Source organism: Ictidomys tridecemlineatus, chromosome X, assembly GCF_052094955.1.
Source record: "Ictidomys tridecemlineatus isolate mIctTri1 chromosome X, mIctTri1.hap1, whole genome shotgun sequence".
NCBI lineage: Eukaryota > Metazoa > Chordata > Mammalia > Rodentia > Sciuridae > Ictidomys > Ictidomys tridecemlineatus.
The window spans coordinates 30,462,656-30,481,863 of NC_135493.1; the positions used below are offsets into that span (position 1 = coordinate 30,462,656).

The window sequence follows — 19,208 nt, forward strand, 5'->3', positions numbered from 1 at the left end:
CTAGAGGAGTACTTTGCCACTGAGCTACATCCTCAGCTCTCAGCTTTTGTTTTTCTTTTTCTTCCTCCCTCCCTCCCTCCCTCCCTCTCTCTCTCTCTCTCTCTCCCTCTCTCTCTCTCTCTCTCTCTCTCTCTCTCTCTCTCTCTCTCTCTTTCTTTCTTTCTTTTTCTTTTTTTGTAACAGGGATTGAACCCAGGGTAACTTCATCACTGAGTGATATCACCAGTTCTTTTTCTTTATTTTTATTTTGAGATGGGGTTTCGCTGTGTTGCTTAGGACCTTGTGAAGTTGCTGAGACTGGCCTTGAACTTGGAATCCTCCTGCCTCAGCCTTCAAGTCACTGAGATGATGGGTGTGTACCAGCATGCCTGGCAACATTTTTTTTCTTTTTAAAGAAGGTATCTTTTTTAGAAAGTGCATAAATACCATCTGAAGAAAATACCTTTTCAAAGGTTGAAACATACGAAATTGCCATTTGAATATGTCAAAATGTGGGATGCTGGCAATTTCATATGGTTCAATCTAAAAAAAGAAAGCTAAAGGATATATTATATTCCTGAAGAAGATGGAAAGTTTGACATAATTTATTCCATGTTTATAGTTTAATATAAATAAAGTTCTAAGCACAAGGTAATTCTAAAGTTTATCAGGAAGAGCAAATCACTGAGATTAATCAAGGAAGTGTTTTAAAAAGTGCAATGAAGATAAAAGCCATTTTAAAGCTATAGTAATTGAAATAGCATGGTACTGGCACAAGAACAGACTGACAGATTAATGGAACAGAATATACAGCCCAGAGATAGAGACCCTAGAATATTTCTAAACATTTAGCATGTGGAAAAAGTCAAATTACAAAGTAAAAGTTATTAAAAAATGGTGCTTATGGGGCTGAGGATATAGCTTAGCTGTTATAGTGCTTGCCTCACATGCACAAGGCCCTGGGTTCAATCTCCATCGCCACACACACACAAAAAGGTGAACTAAGAGTTAGATGACTGCCTCATATCATGCCCCAGGTAAATTCTAAATGCATTCAAATGTTAAGTGTGAAAACTATGACAAAACATATTTAAAGAACATATAAAGCCAAGCTCAGTGTCTCACACCTGTAATCTCAGCAGCTCTGAAGGCTGAGGCAAGAAGATTGCAAGTTTGAGCTCAACCTCAGCAATGTAGCAAGGCCCTAAGCAACTCCGCAAGACCTCCCTCAAAAACAAAACCAAAACCAAAAAACAATCAAACAAAAAAACAGCTGGGGATGTAGCTCAGTGGTAAAGTGCCCCTAGGTTCAATCCCCAGTACCAAAAACCAAACACCAAAAAAATCAACATATAAGTGAACAATTATTCATAAGATTAGTATGAAGTAGACCCTTTAAGCAGAAAAGCAAAGTTAGAAACAAAACAGTAATAAAAATACATACAACAAAACAGCAACCCAGGGCTGGGGATATGGCTCTAGTGGTAGTGCGCTCGTCTAGCGTGCATGAGGCACTGGGTTCGATTCTCAGCACCACATAAAAAATAAAATAAAATAAAAATATTGTGTCTACCTAAAACTAAGAAAAAAACTCATAAACCCATAAATAGAATTAGAAGCCAAATGTAAAACTGGGAAAATATGTGCACTGTGTGACAAAAGGTTAATACCTTTAATATATAAATATTTCTATCAATCAATAGAAAAATCTGTGTGTCCTAGAAAAATAGGCAAAGGACACAAAGAGAAAATTTATAAAGAAATACAAAGGGCCAAATGATATATGGAAAATGTGCAACTTTACTTAGAAACAATAAGATACCATTTTTTAGCTGCATGATTTAAAAAGTAACAATAATATAGGTTGAGAATTTAGAAGATGAACCACTTTCCCTTACTGCTGGTATAAGTGTAAACTTACAAGTTTCTGCAGAGTAAATTTCATTAAGAGCCTTAGAATAATTTATATCTTATGTCTTGTTCATTAATTTCTAGGAATATATCCTAAGAGTACTATCACAGGTCTGAAAAAAACATAAGGGTTTTCATTGCAATGTTATTATACTTTAGAATTTGAAAAAATTACTCTTAAAAAGTGATAAACTATTAAATATTTTCTGGCACATCAATTTGGTGGAATATTATATGATAATTAAATACTTAACAGCCTGGAGCAAAGCCCATTATATAATAAGTGAAAAAAAGCAGGAAATTCATTTTTATTTACCATCAGGATACAATTCTATAAAAAGAAATAATCTTACATATATTTACATATATACTTATATTTATACATACATACATATACATAAGAGAAAAACTCTTCATCATTATAACCCATGGAGTGATGGGATGGGTAATTTCTATTTTTATTTATTTATTTTGAGATCAGATCTCATTATGTTGCTCCAGCTTCTCTCACATCTGTGAGCTCAACTGATTCTTCTGCTTCAGCCTCCCAAGTAGCTGGGAACTACAGGTATGCCACCATGCCCACCTATGGATAATTTATTGTGGTTTTTTTGTATTTTTATATATTCCTCCAATTCCCTATATCCTATATGCATTACTTTTTTTGTGGCCAAACATATATAGCATAAAATTAACCATGTTAACCATTTTAAGTATGTGTATATAACTTTTAAAATTAGAAACAATGCTATTAATAAATAAGTATGCACTAAGCAGCCTCTCAATTTGCACCCACACTACATTTATAACAATGTGACTATTATTTATCTGGTCAGGGACAGGAAAGAAACATAACCCAGACAGATGAGAAGTGTCATAGACTGAAGTGGCAGAAATGAATGTGATCATGTGTGTTTGTCCAAAGGCAGCTTTGATAGATAAGTACCTTCAGGCTTTTTAGTGCTGAGGTAAGCAATGGCCCAGATCAGCAGAGAATACTACAGAGAAGAAGCAGGAAGTGGGGAGGGGCACTGAGCAAGCAGGCGGACAAGTCAGTCACATGGAAAAATGAATGACTGAGACTAATAATTTAAAATTGCAAGTTGAGTGCAGTGGCTCATGCCTATAATCCCAGCAATTCTGGAGGAGGATTGCAAGTTAGAGGCCAACCTCTGAAACTTAGCAGTGGGGTATATGGTTATGCAACAGAATAAAGTAATTAGCTGTGTCTCAAAATAAAATAAAAATAAAAAGGGCTAAGGATGTAGCTCAGAGGTAAAGCACCCCTGGGTTCAATTCTCAGTAACAAGAAAAAAAATTGCATTCAACTGACCCCCAATTCATTTTTATACAGCTCTTCAGGAATATATCAATTATATAAATCAGGAATTGTCCAGAAGAGGTAAAGAAGGGAGACAAGCAAGCCAATGGAGGTGTAATTTTAAGGGAGAGATCTAGATTAAAGGAATATGCAAAGCCTCAATCGTGCTTGGATTGGGAGCCTGCTCCTATTATGCACATGTGGCTATACTTCCCCAGCCTTATTTGCACCAGTCTGATTTTTCTTTGATCAAAACTGGCTCATTCTAGGATAAACCAATTATTCAGTTTGAAAGCTCTGCTACTAGGCTTGCCTCTATGGTCTATAGAAAAAAATGCAAGTTTCCCCAGGTAACAATTAGGACAATGCATGGTCAATCCCACTAAGATGTGGCCTATTTTATCCATTAGTCCTGCAGTTAGTCCTCAGTGAGGGCGTCAGGGACTAGTGGATCCTTGCTGGCTAGAATTGTTGGCTTATTTGTCCTAGGCAGTCAATTCACTGAGGCAAGGTGCACTGATGAAGCACCTATACTACTATGTGAATCTTGGAGGAAGGAGAACCACAATGATGTATCCAGGAGGAGAGGACTGAAAGGGGCCTTATTTGGAAGCTTCATAAAAGACTGAGAACAGAGTATGGTATCAGGTGGCAGCTTGGGCTCAGGCCGAACAGCCCTGAGGTTAGCAGCAGAAATGCCACAGAGTTGGGGTTTGCATAGTATTTGCACAAGTAGTCATGAGCTCCTCGGAAGCCTGGCATTACTTGGGGCTGGTATTCTTTGCTGTTTTTGTTATCCACCCACAAACACTTCAAGGCATCGTCTCACCTGCATCTTTCTCTTCACGGTGTCAAAGGGAAAGGAGAGGGTCTGGGTCACAGCAGCAGCCAGACAGACAGTGGTAAAGTTCTGCAGCAGAGAGAACTGGTCTCGGGGTCTGTTCCAGATTTTCTCAAGGTTCATGTAAACAAGAAGGGAGCCCGTGGAGAATGGAAGAGCACCTGCAAAGCAACAAGAGGCTGCTGTCTGGAGAAAACAAAGTTTAGGAGTGGGGTATGTGGTTATGGAACAGAATAAAGTAATTAGCTCTATATGGATTGAACAGTCTGTTAAAACCATATATATATATGCTTTTAACATACACGTATGCGAGTGCGCACACACACACACACAATTTTTGTACCAGGGATTGAACCCAGGGGCACTTAAAGACTGAGCCACATCCTCAGACCTTTTTATATTTTATTTAGAGACAGGGTCTCACTGAGTTGCTTAGCACCTTGCTAAGTTGCTAAGCCTGGCTTTGGACTTGCAATCCTCCTGCCTCAGTCTTCTGAGCTGCTTAGATTACAGGCATGTGCCACCATGCCCAGCTGACTTCTGTATTTTGATAGGGGTTGTATCATTCATCAAAATGCATCAAATAGTTCATTATAGGTGAAGGTTTGTGTGCACTTTACTATATATAAATTCAACATAAATAGAAATGTAAATATTGAACTTGAGTTAATGATATACATTTGCAGTATTCAGGGATGAAGGATCAAGTGCACTGGTGTTCAAAAGTTACATTGAAATTGTCAATGAAAAGATAAGGGATGGGGTTGTGGCTCAGAGATAGAACGCTCGCCTAGCATGTGTGAGGCACTGGGTTTGATCCTCAGGACCACATAGAAATAAAATAAAAATATTTAAAAAAAGATGAGCTGAAGATTAGGATGGATAGATATGTGATAAAGCAAGAATGTTAAGTGAGCTGGGTATGATGGCACACACCTGTCATCCCATCTATTTGGGAGGCCAAGGCAGGAGGAACAAAAGTTTGAGGCCAACCTGGGCAACTTAGTGAGACCCTGTCTTAAAATTAAAAATAAAAAGGACTGGGGGCATAGCTCAGTGTCAGAGTGCCCTTAGGCTGAATACCCAGTACTGCAAATAAAAACAACCCCCCCCCAAAACAAAACAAAAACAACGAACTCCCACCTCCACCCTGGCAAAATGATAAGTGTACCATCTAAATGGTAGATATATGGTGTTTATAAGTCTTCTAACTTTTCTGGAAATCTCAAATAAAATGTTGGGAAAAAATCACTCCCATAAAAGGAAAGTTAGTGGGCAGCACTTAATTACATTTTGGAGCTTAGAAGGGACTGGTCTCTAGCTAAGAAAGTATTTTGTGAAAACTGTATTTGGAGAGGATATCTGACCTTGCTTTTGAGAATGACACAGTTTTATCAGGGCCCAGTGGGCACGCTACCTTGTGAGGCATCCTCACCTTTCTAGTAACTAAGATGGTGAGCCACTAACACAGTAGGTGGCCCTCTTACAAACTTCCAGAAACTGGGCGACATCTTTGGCTTACAGAGGGACTAAATTTCTCCCACAAAATGAGATTTAAAAGAGGAGATAACACAAGTGGGATTGCTTACCTTTAGACCAGGTAATATTTATTTAATGAACATATTTTTTTAAAGAAAGAGAGAGGGAGAGAGAGAGAGAATTTTAATGTTTATTTTTTTTTAGTATTTGGCAGACACAACATCTTTATCTGTATGTGGTGCTGAGGATCGAACCCGGGCCACATGCATGCCAGGCGAGCGCGCTACTGCTTGAGCCACATCCCCAGCCCCTATTTAATGAACATATTAAAAATGAATCACCAACCTCCCTTTTACCTTTATTCAGAAAAATTTGGAGAGTTCATGGTATGTGCTGGGCCCTATGCCAGGTGCTGGGAATACAAGGGTGCAGGCCAATTCTTGGAGATAGTTATCATCAAGGGCAAAAGATCCCAGAAAGGGCCAGGGTTGTGGCTCAGTGGTAGAGCACTTGCCTAGCATGTGTGAGGCACTAAGTTCGATCCCTGGTGCCACATAAAAATAAAAACAAATAAAATAAAGGTATTGTGTCCATCTACAACTAAAAATAAAAAATAAAAAAGATCCCAGAAAAACTAATAAGGGTATGGTCCCTGATATGCATCATAATAGGGGCCTATACAACATGCTTTAGGTACACAAGGATTGAAAGGATTCGGTTTGACTGGGAGAATGAGGAAGGACTTGACAGAAGAGAGATCTTTTAAACTTGGTCTGGAGGAATGGATTAGGAGTTCATTAGGCATAAAGAGAGTGGAAAGGCAGTTCAGGCAGAGGGAATGGCATGTATGAAGGAATAGTATTTCTGGGAAACACAAGTCCTGTATGGTTGCACATGAGTGCAGGTGGCACTGGATGGGATAAGGTGGACTAGATTGGCAGGGGCAGGTCTGAAGGATTTGAAATGCCATAAGGAGTTTGAGTTTTCCTCCTTAGCTCAGAAGAGGCCAAGGAAGGCTTTTAAAAAGGGCAGGTGGTGAAACAAATGCATTTGAAAAGATCATGCTGCCCAGCAGCAACGTTGAGGTCTGCTTTTCTACCAGTATAGCTGAACCACTTGTATTCTGTGCTCCTCTCTTCCATGGAATGTGACTGGCCAAAGTTTAGGAATGGGGTATATGGTTATGGAACAGAATAAAGTAATTGGCTTTATATGGATTGAATTCATATGAACTTGACCTTGGTGAAACTGATTTCACTGGTTATAAAGGTATGTAAAACATTCACATATGCCAGCGAACATAGTCTTTTCTTGAACAAGGTGAAATGTTCCATCTTACCTAAAACAGTGAGGGAAACCCCTCGATAAAGGGCCAGGAACCCTTCCTGTTGATAAATAGTAGAAAAAGCATGGAAGATTCCCTTGTAAGTCGGTTCCAGCATGTTCTGCACAATCAACCGGGTTTTGATGAGGTCTGTAGGATATGTCACAATGGTGGAGACTATGCCTGCGAGACTCCCAGCTACAATGGAGCTCTGCTGGGAAATATGGCCTGAGTCATCTGTGAACAGCCCAACAAACCTGGGAGAAAATAGGGAAAATCCCAAAAGAATCAGATATGGATTGTGTTTACACTACTTCTCGAAATAAGTGCTTTATAAAGTGGTAATTTCTACTATTAGAATTGATGAATAATGTATTTAAATCCTTTTTTTATTCTAATTTGTTACATATGACAGCAGAATGCATTACAATTCATATTACACATATAGAGCACATTTTTTCTTATCTCTGGCTGTATATAAAGTATTTTCACACTATTTGTGTCTTCATACATGTACTTAGGGTTATGATATCCATTTCATTCCACCATGCCCCTTCCCTTCCCCTTAAATCCTATATTTTTATAATGCTAGTTAGCAATAAAGAAAAGATACCTAACCCTTTTATTTATTTCTATCATAAATTCTTCCTACTTCATTTCAAGCAGTTCCCCCCTCTGCTTTTTTTGGGGGGAGTACCAAGGATTGCACTCAGGGGCTCTCAACCACTGAGCCACATCTCCAACCCTATTTTAAATTTTATTTAGAGACAGGGTCTCATTGAGATGCTTAGCACCTAGCTAAGTTGCTGAGGCTGACTTTGAACTCTCAATCCTCCTGTCTCAGCCTCCTGAGCCACTGGGATTACAGGTGTACGCCACCCTGCCCTGCTGCAGTTTCCCCTTTTATCTGCATATCTGTCAAGTCTAGCTTGCCTGTGAGGTATAAACACACAGAAGTACTTGGCAAATACTAAATTGGAATGCACTCTTTCAGTCCTGTTAAAACTTAAAAAGAAATAGAATTTCTTGAAATGATGACTTTCAGCATCCCAGAAATTGAGTTTTGAAAATATAGTTTTAGTAATGTTAAAGTTTTGTAGGAGGTCATGGATTTGGATTGAGCACCTATACTGGGCCTAACAGACCTGATACAGAGTTTAACCATAGTAACTGAACTTTCGCTGCAGAAGGTCCTATAGCCAGTTAGTTAACTTATTAGGCTATAAATAATTAGCCTTAAGCTGTAACCAACTGATTAGTTGATTGACTAGGCTGAGGCTAATTAAGTTGTTTTCTAGGCATTCATTCTACTGTACTATAAATAATGTCTGACCACACTATTGTTTGGAGTTTGCCAAGCCTGCTTGATTCTGGGAGCTGTTTGATATGTGAATTTTGTATTTGTTTTGTTCAAATAAGCTCTACTGCTTTAAGTGATCTAAGGAATTTTCCTTTTAACAATAATTATAAAAGAAGATGCTCTGTCTCAGTAGTTACCAGAAAAATGACAAATAAAACAATGGCAAGATACCATTTATCACCAAGAAGATTAGCAAAGGTCAAAAAAGTCTGATAATGTGAAATGATGGTGGGAATTGGCTTTCAAATTTGGAAATAAGTCTCACCCATTGCTGGGAGAAATAGAAATTTGGCCACTTTGCAGTATCTATCGAAACTGGAGAAACATCTATCTTTATTCCATTAATTCCATTTGTAAGTGTACATTCTAGAGAAACCCTTGCAAGTATATGTATGAAGACATACTACAGTAGTATTTATAAATATGAAAAGCTCATGCAAACTAAACTTCCATGGGTAAGGAGATGGATAAATTGTGGCACTGTCATACCATAGATATTAAATAACCATTAAGATGAATGAGCTTGGAACTATTTGTCAATATAGATAAATCATAAAAGCATAATGTTCAATGAAAAAAAGTAAGCTGCAGTGATATATAGTGTATGATAACCATCTATTTAATTTAGAAACCCTTACAGCAATGCCTTATACTATTCATGAATAAATATATATGAAGAAGTATGAAAATAAACCTCTGGGAAAGAGGAGAAGCAATGGGACTGGAAATGAGAATGAAGAATTCAGTTTTTTCTGTTACATCTTTTTGTATCTGAAAAAGAAATGTGGCTGCCCAATGCAGTGACCCATACCTGTAGCCACTCAGGGGGCTAAAGTGGGAGGATCACTTGAGGCCATTCAGTTTGAGTGTTTGGTAGACTATTCTTTTTATCTTTCTGCAGTTTTACAATTTAGTTAAAATGTATTTGGGTGGAGTTTTCCAAAGGCAAAACATAAAGCTTCTCTGTTACAATTCTTCTAAGCAGGGCATCCCCAGTCACAAGGGCCTATCCTGGCAGAAATCATTACAAGGGGACTTTTCATCCACTCCCTGGCCAGGAAGCAAAGGGATTTTACTCTTTGCTGATGAGAACAAAATACTAAAGGGCTTGAAGCCAGAAAAAAATAATAATTTCTGCCAAATAGTGGAAATGGGGAGGGAGATAGTGAAGGTTTGAAATATAAGTGAACATAGCTAGGCTAACATAAGTGTTTTATTTATTTATTTAAAATGAGAGCATCCCCAGTACTTTGGCTTTCAAACCTCTAGCGTAGAGATTATTTCTTGCTCCTTCAGCTGTCAGCAGGCCCGGGCCCTGTGCATGATGAGTGACTGTTAAAGTGAAACCATCTTAAAAGGTTCTAGGCTAGCACCTCTGCTCCTAGAAAACATTCATTGATTAAACACATCTCTTCTGAGCTGTAGGAAAATCTTCATTTTGTTAACCCGCCTTAACTGTCAATTGAAACAATCCTTTGAGTAAACCAACTATTTTTTTGGAGGGGGAGTACTGAAATCAAATGCAGGAGTGCTTTATCACTAAGTTACATCCATCCCTAGCCCTTTTTGACACAGGGTCTCAAAAGTTGCCCAGGTTGGCCTCAAATGTTCAATCCTCCTGCTTCAGCCTCCCAAGTAGTTGGGATTACAGGTGTGTGCCAGTGCACCCAGTGAGTTAACCAACCACTTTTTAATAATGCATGTAACTAAAGCTGGCATTCACTAATATACTATTTGCCTCATTCTTACTGTCTATATCCTTCTTCATTCCTCTCCCCTCTCCCTTGGCACTGCTGTCAAGTTAGAGGGGTAGGGAAGACAGAGGAAGTGGAAATGCTTGACTGGATGTTGGCAGCAGCTGAAACAACCTAGAAGGTGGAGTATGAATAGCCAAAAGAAACATCATTCATTCTCATTGTCCCACCCTTAGTCCCCATTCCACTTGGCCACGTCTAGGACACTGATTAATTACACATTTGTTGAATATCCATAATGTGCCAGACACTGGGCTAGCTCTCAGCATAGATCATAAATGAGAGCTGAACAAGCCTGATAAGGAAATGACTAATGGAACAACCAGTGGGAAACAGGCCCTTGGTCCTCTCGATGACTTGAACTAGAAGTAGAACCTTATCTTATATCAGTCTATTTTATAAAGTAGGGTCTTACTATTTTTTATATATTTATTTTAGTTGTAAATGGACCTTTATTTTATTTATATGCGGTACTGAGACTTGAACCCAGGGCCTCACACATGCTAGGCAAGTGCTCTACCACTGAGCCACAACCCCAGCCCCAAGTAGGGTCTTACTATTAAATATACAAAATTAAAAAGAAGAACCAAAGGTAACCCTTTCTTCTCAGACTCCTATCATCTGACATAGGGACAAAGAACATCAATCTCTCATTAGAATTGCTAAATCAAGACAAGCAACCCTGATTGGCCACAAATGACGTTATCCTGGTCCCTACATCTTAAATGCTTGTCTGATTGGCTGGGAATGCTGGGGTTCCCATTTCTGTTCTTCCTCCCACCCCCACACATACATACATGCACAGAAGCTTTTCCCCGGGAATCTGGATAAGCTAGTGAACTGCAGTAACCCCTTCCTTTCAGCCAGCACAGACATTACACACACCTTGGATACGTGTGGTTAGAATGGCTAACACTTCAACCTAACACAGGCTAGCAGCAAATGTAGCCAAACACATGCTTATGGAGCAGTTGTTCAACAAGGAAATGGCATTGGTTCTAAACAATTTCAGAGCTGCAGGGACCCAAACCAAAGTTTAGATAGAAAAATAAAGTTGAGAGAGGTTCTTCTATTTGATGTATTTGTAAGCCATCCATTTTGTCATTGGTTTATGACAGGAACCTACCTACTGATAGACACTATCAAGTGGACTCTTTTGATCTTTAATTTGAGTAAGCAGATATTTCTGCTGTGAAATGGTAGACAGAGCTCTGGAGTGGCTTCAGGAGCCAGAGGACCTAGTTTTAAGTTCCAGCTGTGTCATTGTGTTTGGAGACAAGTGGCTTAAGCACTCTGTTTCCCTGAACATGCCAAATGTTTATGCTTTGTTCAAACTCACGAGCAGAAGCAGTGACATTATCCCATCCACCTGTTTTACAAATTTGTCGTCAGGAAAAGAGCAGAAATGAGTCAGTATAATGATGAATCATGAATATCATCTTTAGGTAGGAAGGATGACATTGTGATTAATCAACCACTTTGCTTTCTGGCTATGCCTTGCCATTTATTGAAATACTTCTTTTTAGCTTCCAGAAAGAAAATAATCCTGCAGGAAGAAAGATATTAGCAAATCTAGCTCATGTAACCCTCTGTTCTCCCATGCATTGTTCTCTTCTACAGTCACTAGCCTATTTCAGGTGCCCTCAGTTGCCATGTGGACTAGAGCAACAGGTTCCTAACTGGTCCTGCCACCCTAACCTTCCTCCTTTCTAGTCATCCTACCATGCTACCATATGACAATCATTCTACATGAACTGCTTTAATCACAACACTGCCTCCTCCCCCACCCTGCAAAAATTTTCCCACAGCTAACCTTGCATACCAAGTTGAATCTAAATTCCTTAATCTGATCCTCCAAGATCATATCCCAACCTGCCTTTCCTGCTGCATTTCCAGTCATGCTGCATGCCTTCCCGCCTCTGGCCTTTGCTGACATTACCTGCAGTTCTTTCTCCTGATCTTTACCTCAAGGCCAAACTCAAATCTTTGTTCCTCCTCTGTGAAGTCTTTATGCCTTCTTTGTTTCTTCCCTTATCCAATGTGCACATTTCTATAGCACTTTATCCTCAACAATCATATGCTACTTCATATGTTATGGTTAGAGATGCACCTACTAGTCTACTGGTCTTATTCTTATATTACTCTATAAGCTCTTGGAGGCAGAGAGATCATCCCCTCCCATCCTTGCATTGTTCCCAGCATTATGCACACAGTGAGTACTTCATGTACCCTAACTAAATTAATGTCAAATAAATTTGGAGAGAGGGGTGGGAAAGGGAGAGTGAGGCGGCAAGATGTAATAGAAAGAGTATGAGAAATGGAGTCAGAGAGCCCCGTGGTAGCACTCAACTCTGTCACTGATGTAGTATACCAGTCTGAGCCCAATTCTGCATCTGTCAAATGGACATAATTCTTCCTGTCTAAAGACCTTACAGGGCAGGAGACAGGAGTTGTAGAAATGTAATGATACACACACACACACACACACACACACACACACACACACACAGTGATTAGCAGAAAAGCCACAATACTTGAACCTGCCTTTTGAAATTCTGCTTCCAGTTCCATGGTACACATTTCTATCCCACGCAAAGGAAGATTTCCATATCACTTTGTGGAGAAAGGGTGAGGTGAGGAGAAATTCAATTATTAAAACCTAGAAGAGATTATTTACAGACTGCAGGCAGATGTTGCTGAGGGCAAGGGGGGCTGTGGAGGGAATACAGCCTTGACAGAAATGCCACACAATCCTACCCATGATCCTCTCCTCAGAGAAGGAGAAGGGAATGCTCCTCCCAGACAGAAATAAAATGAATGCCAGCTGAGAGGACTCTGTGAGAAAGATTTTGTTTGACATGTCAGGTGAGCCTTCCAAGTGACAGCATCAAGGCAATAATCCTTTGACTGTTAGCCACCAAGGCTAAACTACGAGGTCAAGGCTCACCAGCTTTTGAGACTGGAGTTGTAGCTCAGTGGTAGGGGCTTGTCTAGCATGCATGAGGCTCTGGGTCTGAACCCCAGTGCTGCAAACAAACAAAAAAATCACAAACAAATAAAGACTTATCTGCTCTCTGGGCTATGTGCTGTTTGTCTAATTTAGAGACAAGGCCAGTGCCCACTGAATAAGAACACAAGGAGTATCCTTCCAAATACAGAAACTGCTCCCTTTCCTAGAATGCCATTGCTTCTAGTTTTCTTTTAGGCTGCTTCTCCAGTTTCAAGACAAATATCTCTAAGCCCTGAGGAAGCTTTTGGGCTCGTTCCACATGTGCATATCTAGATTTTTTCCTAAGGAGTAGCTATGGATGCAGGAGAAAGTGCAAAAGCCCAAAGAACAAGGCCAGTGGGCAAAGGGGTGAGGTGAAGCATTAGACCCAGGGGACCCTTCACAGCTTAGGGGCAGGGAAGCTGCAGCCTTCATTGGGGTATAAAGTCAAGCTTGCATTAATCTGGGTTTGGGGCTGGGGATGAGAGTGGGCAGGAATCTTTGGCTTTTGTGAGGTGAGGAACCAGTCCCTCCCACCCAACTGAGACCTTTTTTCTTGGGCATTGGCCACACAGACTCACTTACACACACACACACCTTCAAGAGGGTCTCTCTCCTAAGCCAGCCAAAGCAAAAATTTCCAAGTTGTTGAATTGATGGGAACGGTCAGGAGTCATCTTTGGAGAACTCATTCCTTTACCCCAAATCTCCATTCCACCTCCTCACCCCTTTCACTCGGGGAAAACTCCCAGGGCCTGGGCTGCGTGCCACAAAACTGCATCTTCCAGGGCAGGAATCCCTGGAAGTGAACAACTTAGGGACTGGGCTTTGGGGCTCCAGGTGTGGCCTTGTGGCCTAACTGCTCTGAGAGTCCCCATGTGATGTGGAAGGGGTCAGGCCCCACTATAGGGCCCGACCTCAGACAGTAAGGTGGCGGTGAGCCGCCGCACGGCACCAGGCCCAGTCCCGGCCTCCCTGCCCCGCCCGCGCCGACCCAGCTCTTACTTGCGGTAGGCGGCGAGCTGCACAGCGCTGTAGGGGAAGAGGCGCAGGCAAGCCACCCCATTCCCCTTCCACAGGGCTCGGGGCCCCTCGGCCCGCCACACCCGGCGCCCTATGGCCCATGGTCCCCGGGCGTGGCCTCGTGCGATGCCGACCTGGGCCAGCACGGTGGCGAGCTCCAGGGGCGCTGTGAGGCTGAGACTGAGCGTCCCCGCCAGCCCCGCGCACAGTAGCCGCTGACTGCCGGTCAGCCGGCCGTCCCGCCTCCACGTAGCCATGGAGCCCGGCCCGGCCCGGCCTGGCCCGGGAGACCGCGTGGCTCGGGCCTGGGGTTCGTGGGCCACCAGCAAAGGGGGCAGGCCAGGCCCCGCCCGGCGTGGGGCGGACCCGTGGGAGGAACTGAAACACCGTCCACGCCTGAGCCTGCCTTGGGGCTAGGGGTGGGGTCGAGGGCCAGCTGACCCGGGGTGAGGCCTCCTGGTTGAATGGCATGGGGACTCTACAGTTGTCATGACTCGGTTGTCAGTTGAGAACTGTCAGTGTATTTTCTCAAGTCCTAGCCAGCTAGAATTTTTTGTTTTCTAAGTGTTCAGAGATTCCTCTGCCCCTCTTCAGGTTTGCCCCTTTTCTCAAGCCTCCTAGACCTCTTCTTCCCCCTGCTGTTTCCTCTTTCTCCTTTTCTCTCCAATCTTTTTTTTCCCCCTGCCCCAATAAAAAGCCCAGAACATTACGCAGTGTAGAATGGACAAACCAGTAATAACCATGGCTACTACCTATCAGACACTTGCCAAGTCCTGGACTTTACAAATATCATCTTAGTGAATCCTCACAACAGCCCTTAGTAGGCATGACCTAAGGCTGTAGGGTTGGTGGTTAGAACCTGGAATCTGGATCCTGCCTTAGAATCTTGACTGCAAATTGCCAGCTGTGTGACCTTGGGGAAGTCACTGAATCTCACTGTGCCTCAGTTGCTTTATCTGTGACGTGAAGATTATGGTCTCTTTTTCCTAAGGGTTGTTGTGAGGATTAAATGAACAATGACTGGGATAGGTAAGCAGTACATATGATAGTTATGGTGGTACTTTACAGCAGAGAAAACTAAGATCCAAAGACATTGACTTGCTAAGGGTCACGATACTACTAGAAGGCAGAGTCAGAATTTAAATCTTGATTGCTTTTCTGCCAACATCTACTAAGAGCTACACTCGCATTCATTAGTACTGTAAGTATAACTCCAGTAGCGACATTATCAGTGGTTCTGTTACTTACCGGGACAATTAGAGGCAAAGAAGGGCTCTAAGAGTGACTTGACCAGAGTCCAAGAAGGATTTTATTTATTTATTTATTTTTTTTAAAGAGAGAGTGAGAGAGAGAGAGGGGGACAGAGAGAGATTTTAACATTTTTTATTTAGTTCTCGGCGGACACAACATCTTTGTTGGTATGTGGTGCTGAGGATCGAACCCGGGCCGCATGCACACTAGGCGAGTGCGCTACCGATTGAGCCACATCCCCAGCCCCCAAGAAGGATTTTAATAAGTTTTAAAAAACTTGCATTTTTGTCTTTTTTTTTAAACTGGAGATTGAACCCAATAGGGCTCTATCAATGAGCTACATCCCCAGTCTTTTTTAAAATTTATTTTATTTTAAGACAGGGTTTTGCTAGGTTATTGAGGGCCTCTTTACATGGCCAAGACTGACTTTAAATTGTGATCCTTCTTGTCTCAGCCTCCCAAGTTATTGGAATTATAAGTGTGCACTACTGCGCTAGGCTGGCTCCATGACTTTTTTTTTTTTTTTTCATTACTGGGGATTAACTACGGTGCTCTACCACTGAGCTGTTCCCCCAGCCCTTTAAATGTTTTATTTAACTTGCCAAGACTGTCTTGAACTTGGGTTCATCCTGCCTCAACCTCCCGAATTGCTAAGATTACAGGTGTGCTCCACCATGTCCAGCTATCTCTCTTTTTAAAAAAATCCATATCAATAATAATAATTACAAGGACAGGGACAGTGAACAGTCTATTAGTGTGAGCAAGATATCCAAGGGACCAGTTGCTTTTAGGACTGTGTATTACTTTGTACATCAACTAACAATAAATGAATTCTTTTTTTAAGTGTGTGTGTTTGTTTTGTGTGTATTTAAATTGACACATAGTAATTGTACATATTCATATGGTGCAGTGTGATACTGGATACATGTATATAATGTATCACTGTATTAGCATATCCATTGCCTCAAACATTTATAGTAATTTATTGTATATTTTAAAATTGCTAAGATAGGATTTTGAATATTTTTGAATATTTCTGACACAAAGAAATGAAGGAAGTTTTTCTAGAAGGCGCTGCAGGGCTTTGATTGGGAGAACTTGTTATACTTACGGAATCCCTGCTCTGCTCTCAGCAATTGGGAAATGCTTATTTTTCATGTTTTGTGAATTATCCTGTGTTCCTGTAAGTTAATTTTATAGTTGTGGGAAATTGGCAAAAGTAGGTCTATGACTGGAAATCAGAGGATAACAAATTTTTAAAGGACTTGAATTGGGATTTGGGACTGTGATAAGGAAATCTTCAGGCACTAGCCTGTGCTAAAGCATTCTGTTGTTAACAGAACTGGATCCTAAAGCCCTTGCAGGGAGCTTCGCCTGGGACTGGAATAATTGATGCAATACCCTATTGTATGGAGATGGGATCAACTGAGCTGTGTCATTTGGTTTTGTTTTAAGGCAACTTATGTGAGAGTTTCAGTTGTACCAGTCTTGAGAACTGAATACTCTTTTCTTTAGCGTTGCCAGCACCCTGCCTCCCCCCCCCTTCAGCACAAATAAGATTTTCAAGTGAGCCAGATGCAAGAAGGACCATTTTAAGTCTTCATAGCTAGAGGCCAAGAAAGATAATGAGCTGATGGTTTATTTTAATCTCAAAAGTATATTTTAGTATATTTTCTCTGCAGATAATGAACAGTAAAATGAGTAACAGCAAAGTATATATCTGATGCCTTCTGTGTTTTCATGATAATGTGCTAACAAGATGTGTTCATATTTGATTCAGCTAGTCTCATTCATTTACTAAGCTTTGGGCAAAATATGTGCATTGATTTGTGTTTGGGTGTGTGGTGCTGGGGATGGAGCCCAGGGCCTCCTTCATGCTAGGCAAATGCTCTACCACTGAGCTACATCCCCAGCCCTATATATTGATCTTAAGCATAAATACAACCCTGAGGGTATCCAGTGGTTGTATTGTGTCTTGTAGACCCAAACTAACCTTGCCATCTCTTTTTCAAACTTGTTGAAATGTCTTTGAAGAGCATCATTAAAGTCTCCAACTTTGGGAAATATATATGATATGAAACTTGGGTCCTATATTAAAAGTAAGTATATAACTAAAAAAAAGGGGGGGGAATAGGCAGTCAGTTAAAATATTTTAGAAGTACAGTTGTAACAGGAGAAAGGTGGTTAGCTCATTCCAGACAATCACCTTATTCAGGCTTTGGGAGATGCTAATGGTTTGTTATTTCTCCAACTCTAACTTTTCTGTTTCTCTTCTAACTGCTCACCATATTATCTTAGTGTAACTTGCTAATATTTCTCTTTAAAACACATTTATTTATTTTTTAGTTGTAATTGCACACAATACCTTTATTTATATGTGGTGTTGAGGATCGAACCCAGGGCCTCGCACATGCTAGGTGAGTGCTCTACCACTGAGCCACAACTCCAACCCCCTAATATTTCTTATAATCTATTTTACAGCATTTATACTAATGCTGTTTGATTCCTACCTCCTGATTTTTCTTTTATTCAGCAGCACTCTTATGGAATTGCATAAATTATAAAAGTGGTACATATCTGTTGTACCAAGATAGTACAGAAGTGTACTAAGGAAAGTGACATCTATGCTCTGAGATAGCCACTGGTGATATGTGTATGCATACTCTGTGACTTTGTGCTCAAATAATTTTGAATTTATTTGAGGTTGTTTTCTTCTCCCTTTACTTCTCCTCCTTCTGTCATTCCTCCCTCCCCCACCTTTTTTCTTTCCTCCCTCTCTCCCATTCGTCTTTCCTTCCTTTAAAATAAAAATGAAATTATTTCTCCAGAAGGATACAACAACAACAACAACAACAAAACAAATCCCCAAACCTGATAATCAGGTTTTCTTTGGGGAAGGAAACCAGAATACATGGGAATAGAGGTGGAAGAGGGATTGTGTTTTGACTTCACTTTCCCCTCTCTTTTCTTTTCACCATGGACATGTATTATCAATTTCTCTGAAGCATTCCCATCAGATAGTTTTCTGTGGTACTGTTTAGTCATTGATGAGGTGTTTTTTATTTTTATTTTTTAAAGCAAACAACTCTTGATTCTGAATGGAAGAAAACACAATCTTCCTATTTACATGGTGCTTGCATTAGAAAATACCATATATAAAAACACTGTGCAAAACATGTTTTGTTTTTAAGGGTAAAGCGGAATTAAGTTCTCAATCCTGATAAACAGATTTTCTATCTACATGGTCTGGTGGGATCTTTGAAAGCCATGCAGGATTATCTTGTGCATTACAGATGTGCAGCATCCTGGCGTTTGCCCATGAAATGCCAGAAGAATCTTGGTGGGGTGGTGCTTGCCTGTAATCCCAGACTTGGGAGACTGTGACAAGAGGCTGAGACAAGTTCAAGGCCAGCATCAGCAATTTAACCAGATCCTGTCTCAAAATTAAAAAAAAAAATGGCTGAGGATGTGGCTCAGTGGTAAAGCACCCCTGGGTCCAATCCCCAGTACAAAAAAAAAAAAAATGCTAGTAAAATACCCTGATCATTGTCCCCTCCCCATTTGCAAATGCTTCCTAGAAGGGGATGTCTTTCATGTTGAGAACTGCTCTCTACCTGCTGTCCCTGCTTGGAATGTTCTGCCCCCTGTTGTTTTCAGAGTTGGTTCTTTCTTGTCATTCAGGGGTGAGCTTAATTGTTACCTTCTCTGAGATGGCTTGCCTGACCACCCAACCTACAGATCCCCCCACTTACTTTTACAACATTGCTCTATTCAATTCTCTGGATAGCATTTATTCCTATCTATTATTTTTCTTTTCTTTTCATTGTCTGTTTCCTCCTAGCAGGATGTAAGATTCATGAAGGAAGGGATCTTATCTCTTGTTCACAACCCTGCTGTGTTCTTATTAGATGGAACAGTGCACAGGAATTATAAGATGAATGAGTAAAGGATACAAGGAAGGCAAGAAGAAAGGAAA

The 19,208-nt window shown here is 40.8% G+C and overlaps 1 protein-coding gene across 2 annotated transcripts in view; it reads right to left on the reverse strand.

Moving 5' to 3' along the window:
• Window positions 1-14,347, reverse strand: part of Slc25a43 (solute carrier family 25 member 43) — a 45,794-nt gene extending 31,447 nt beyond the window's left edge. The window contains exons 1-3 of one of the 2 annotated variants that reach the window (XM_040284817.2): window positions 13,964-14,347; window positions 6,871-7,112; window positions 4,041-4,213 (exon numbers count right to left, since the gene is read on the reverse strand). In XM_040284817.2, coding sequence (XP_040140751.1) covers window positions 4,041-4,213; window positions 6,871-7,112; window positions 13,964-14,238 — 690 coding nt within the window. In that variant the 5' untranslated portion in view covers window positions 14,239-14,347. The remainder of the gene's footprint in view (window positions 1-4,040; window positions 4,214-6,870; window positions 7,113-13,963) is intronic. The other variant, XM_005319382.5, reaches the window with a different exon arrangement.
• Window positions 14,348-19,208: the final 4,861 nt, after the last annotated feature.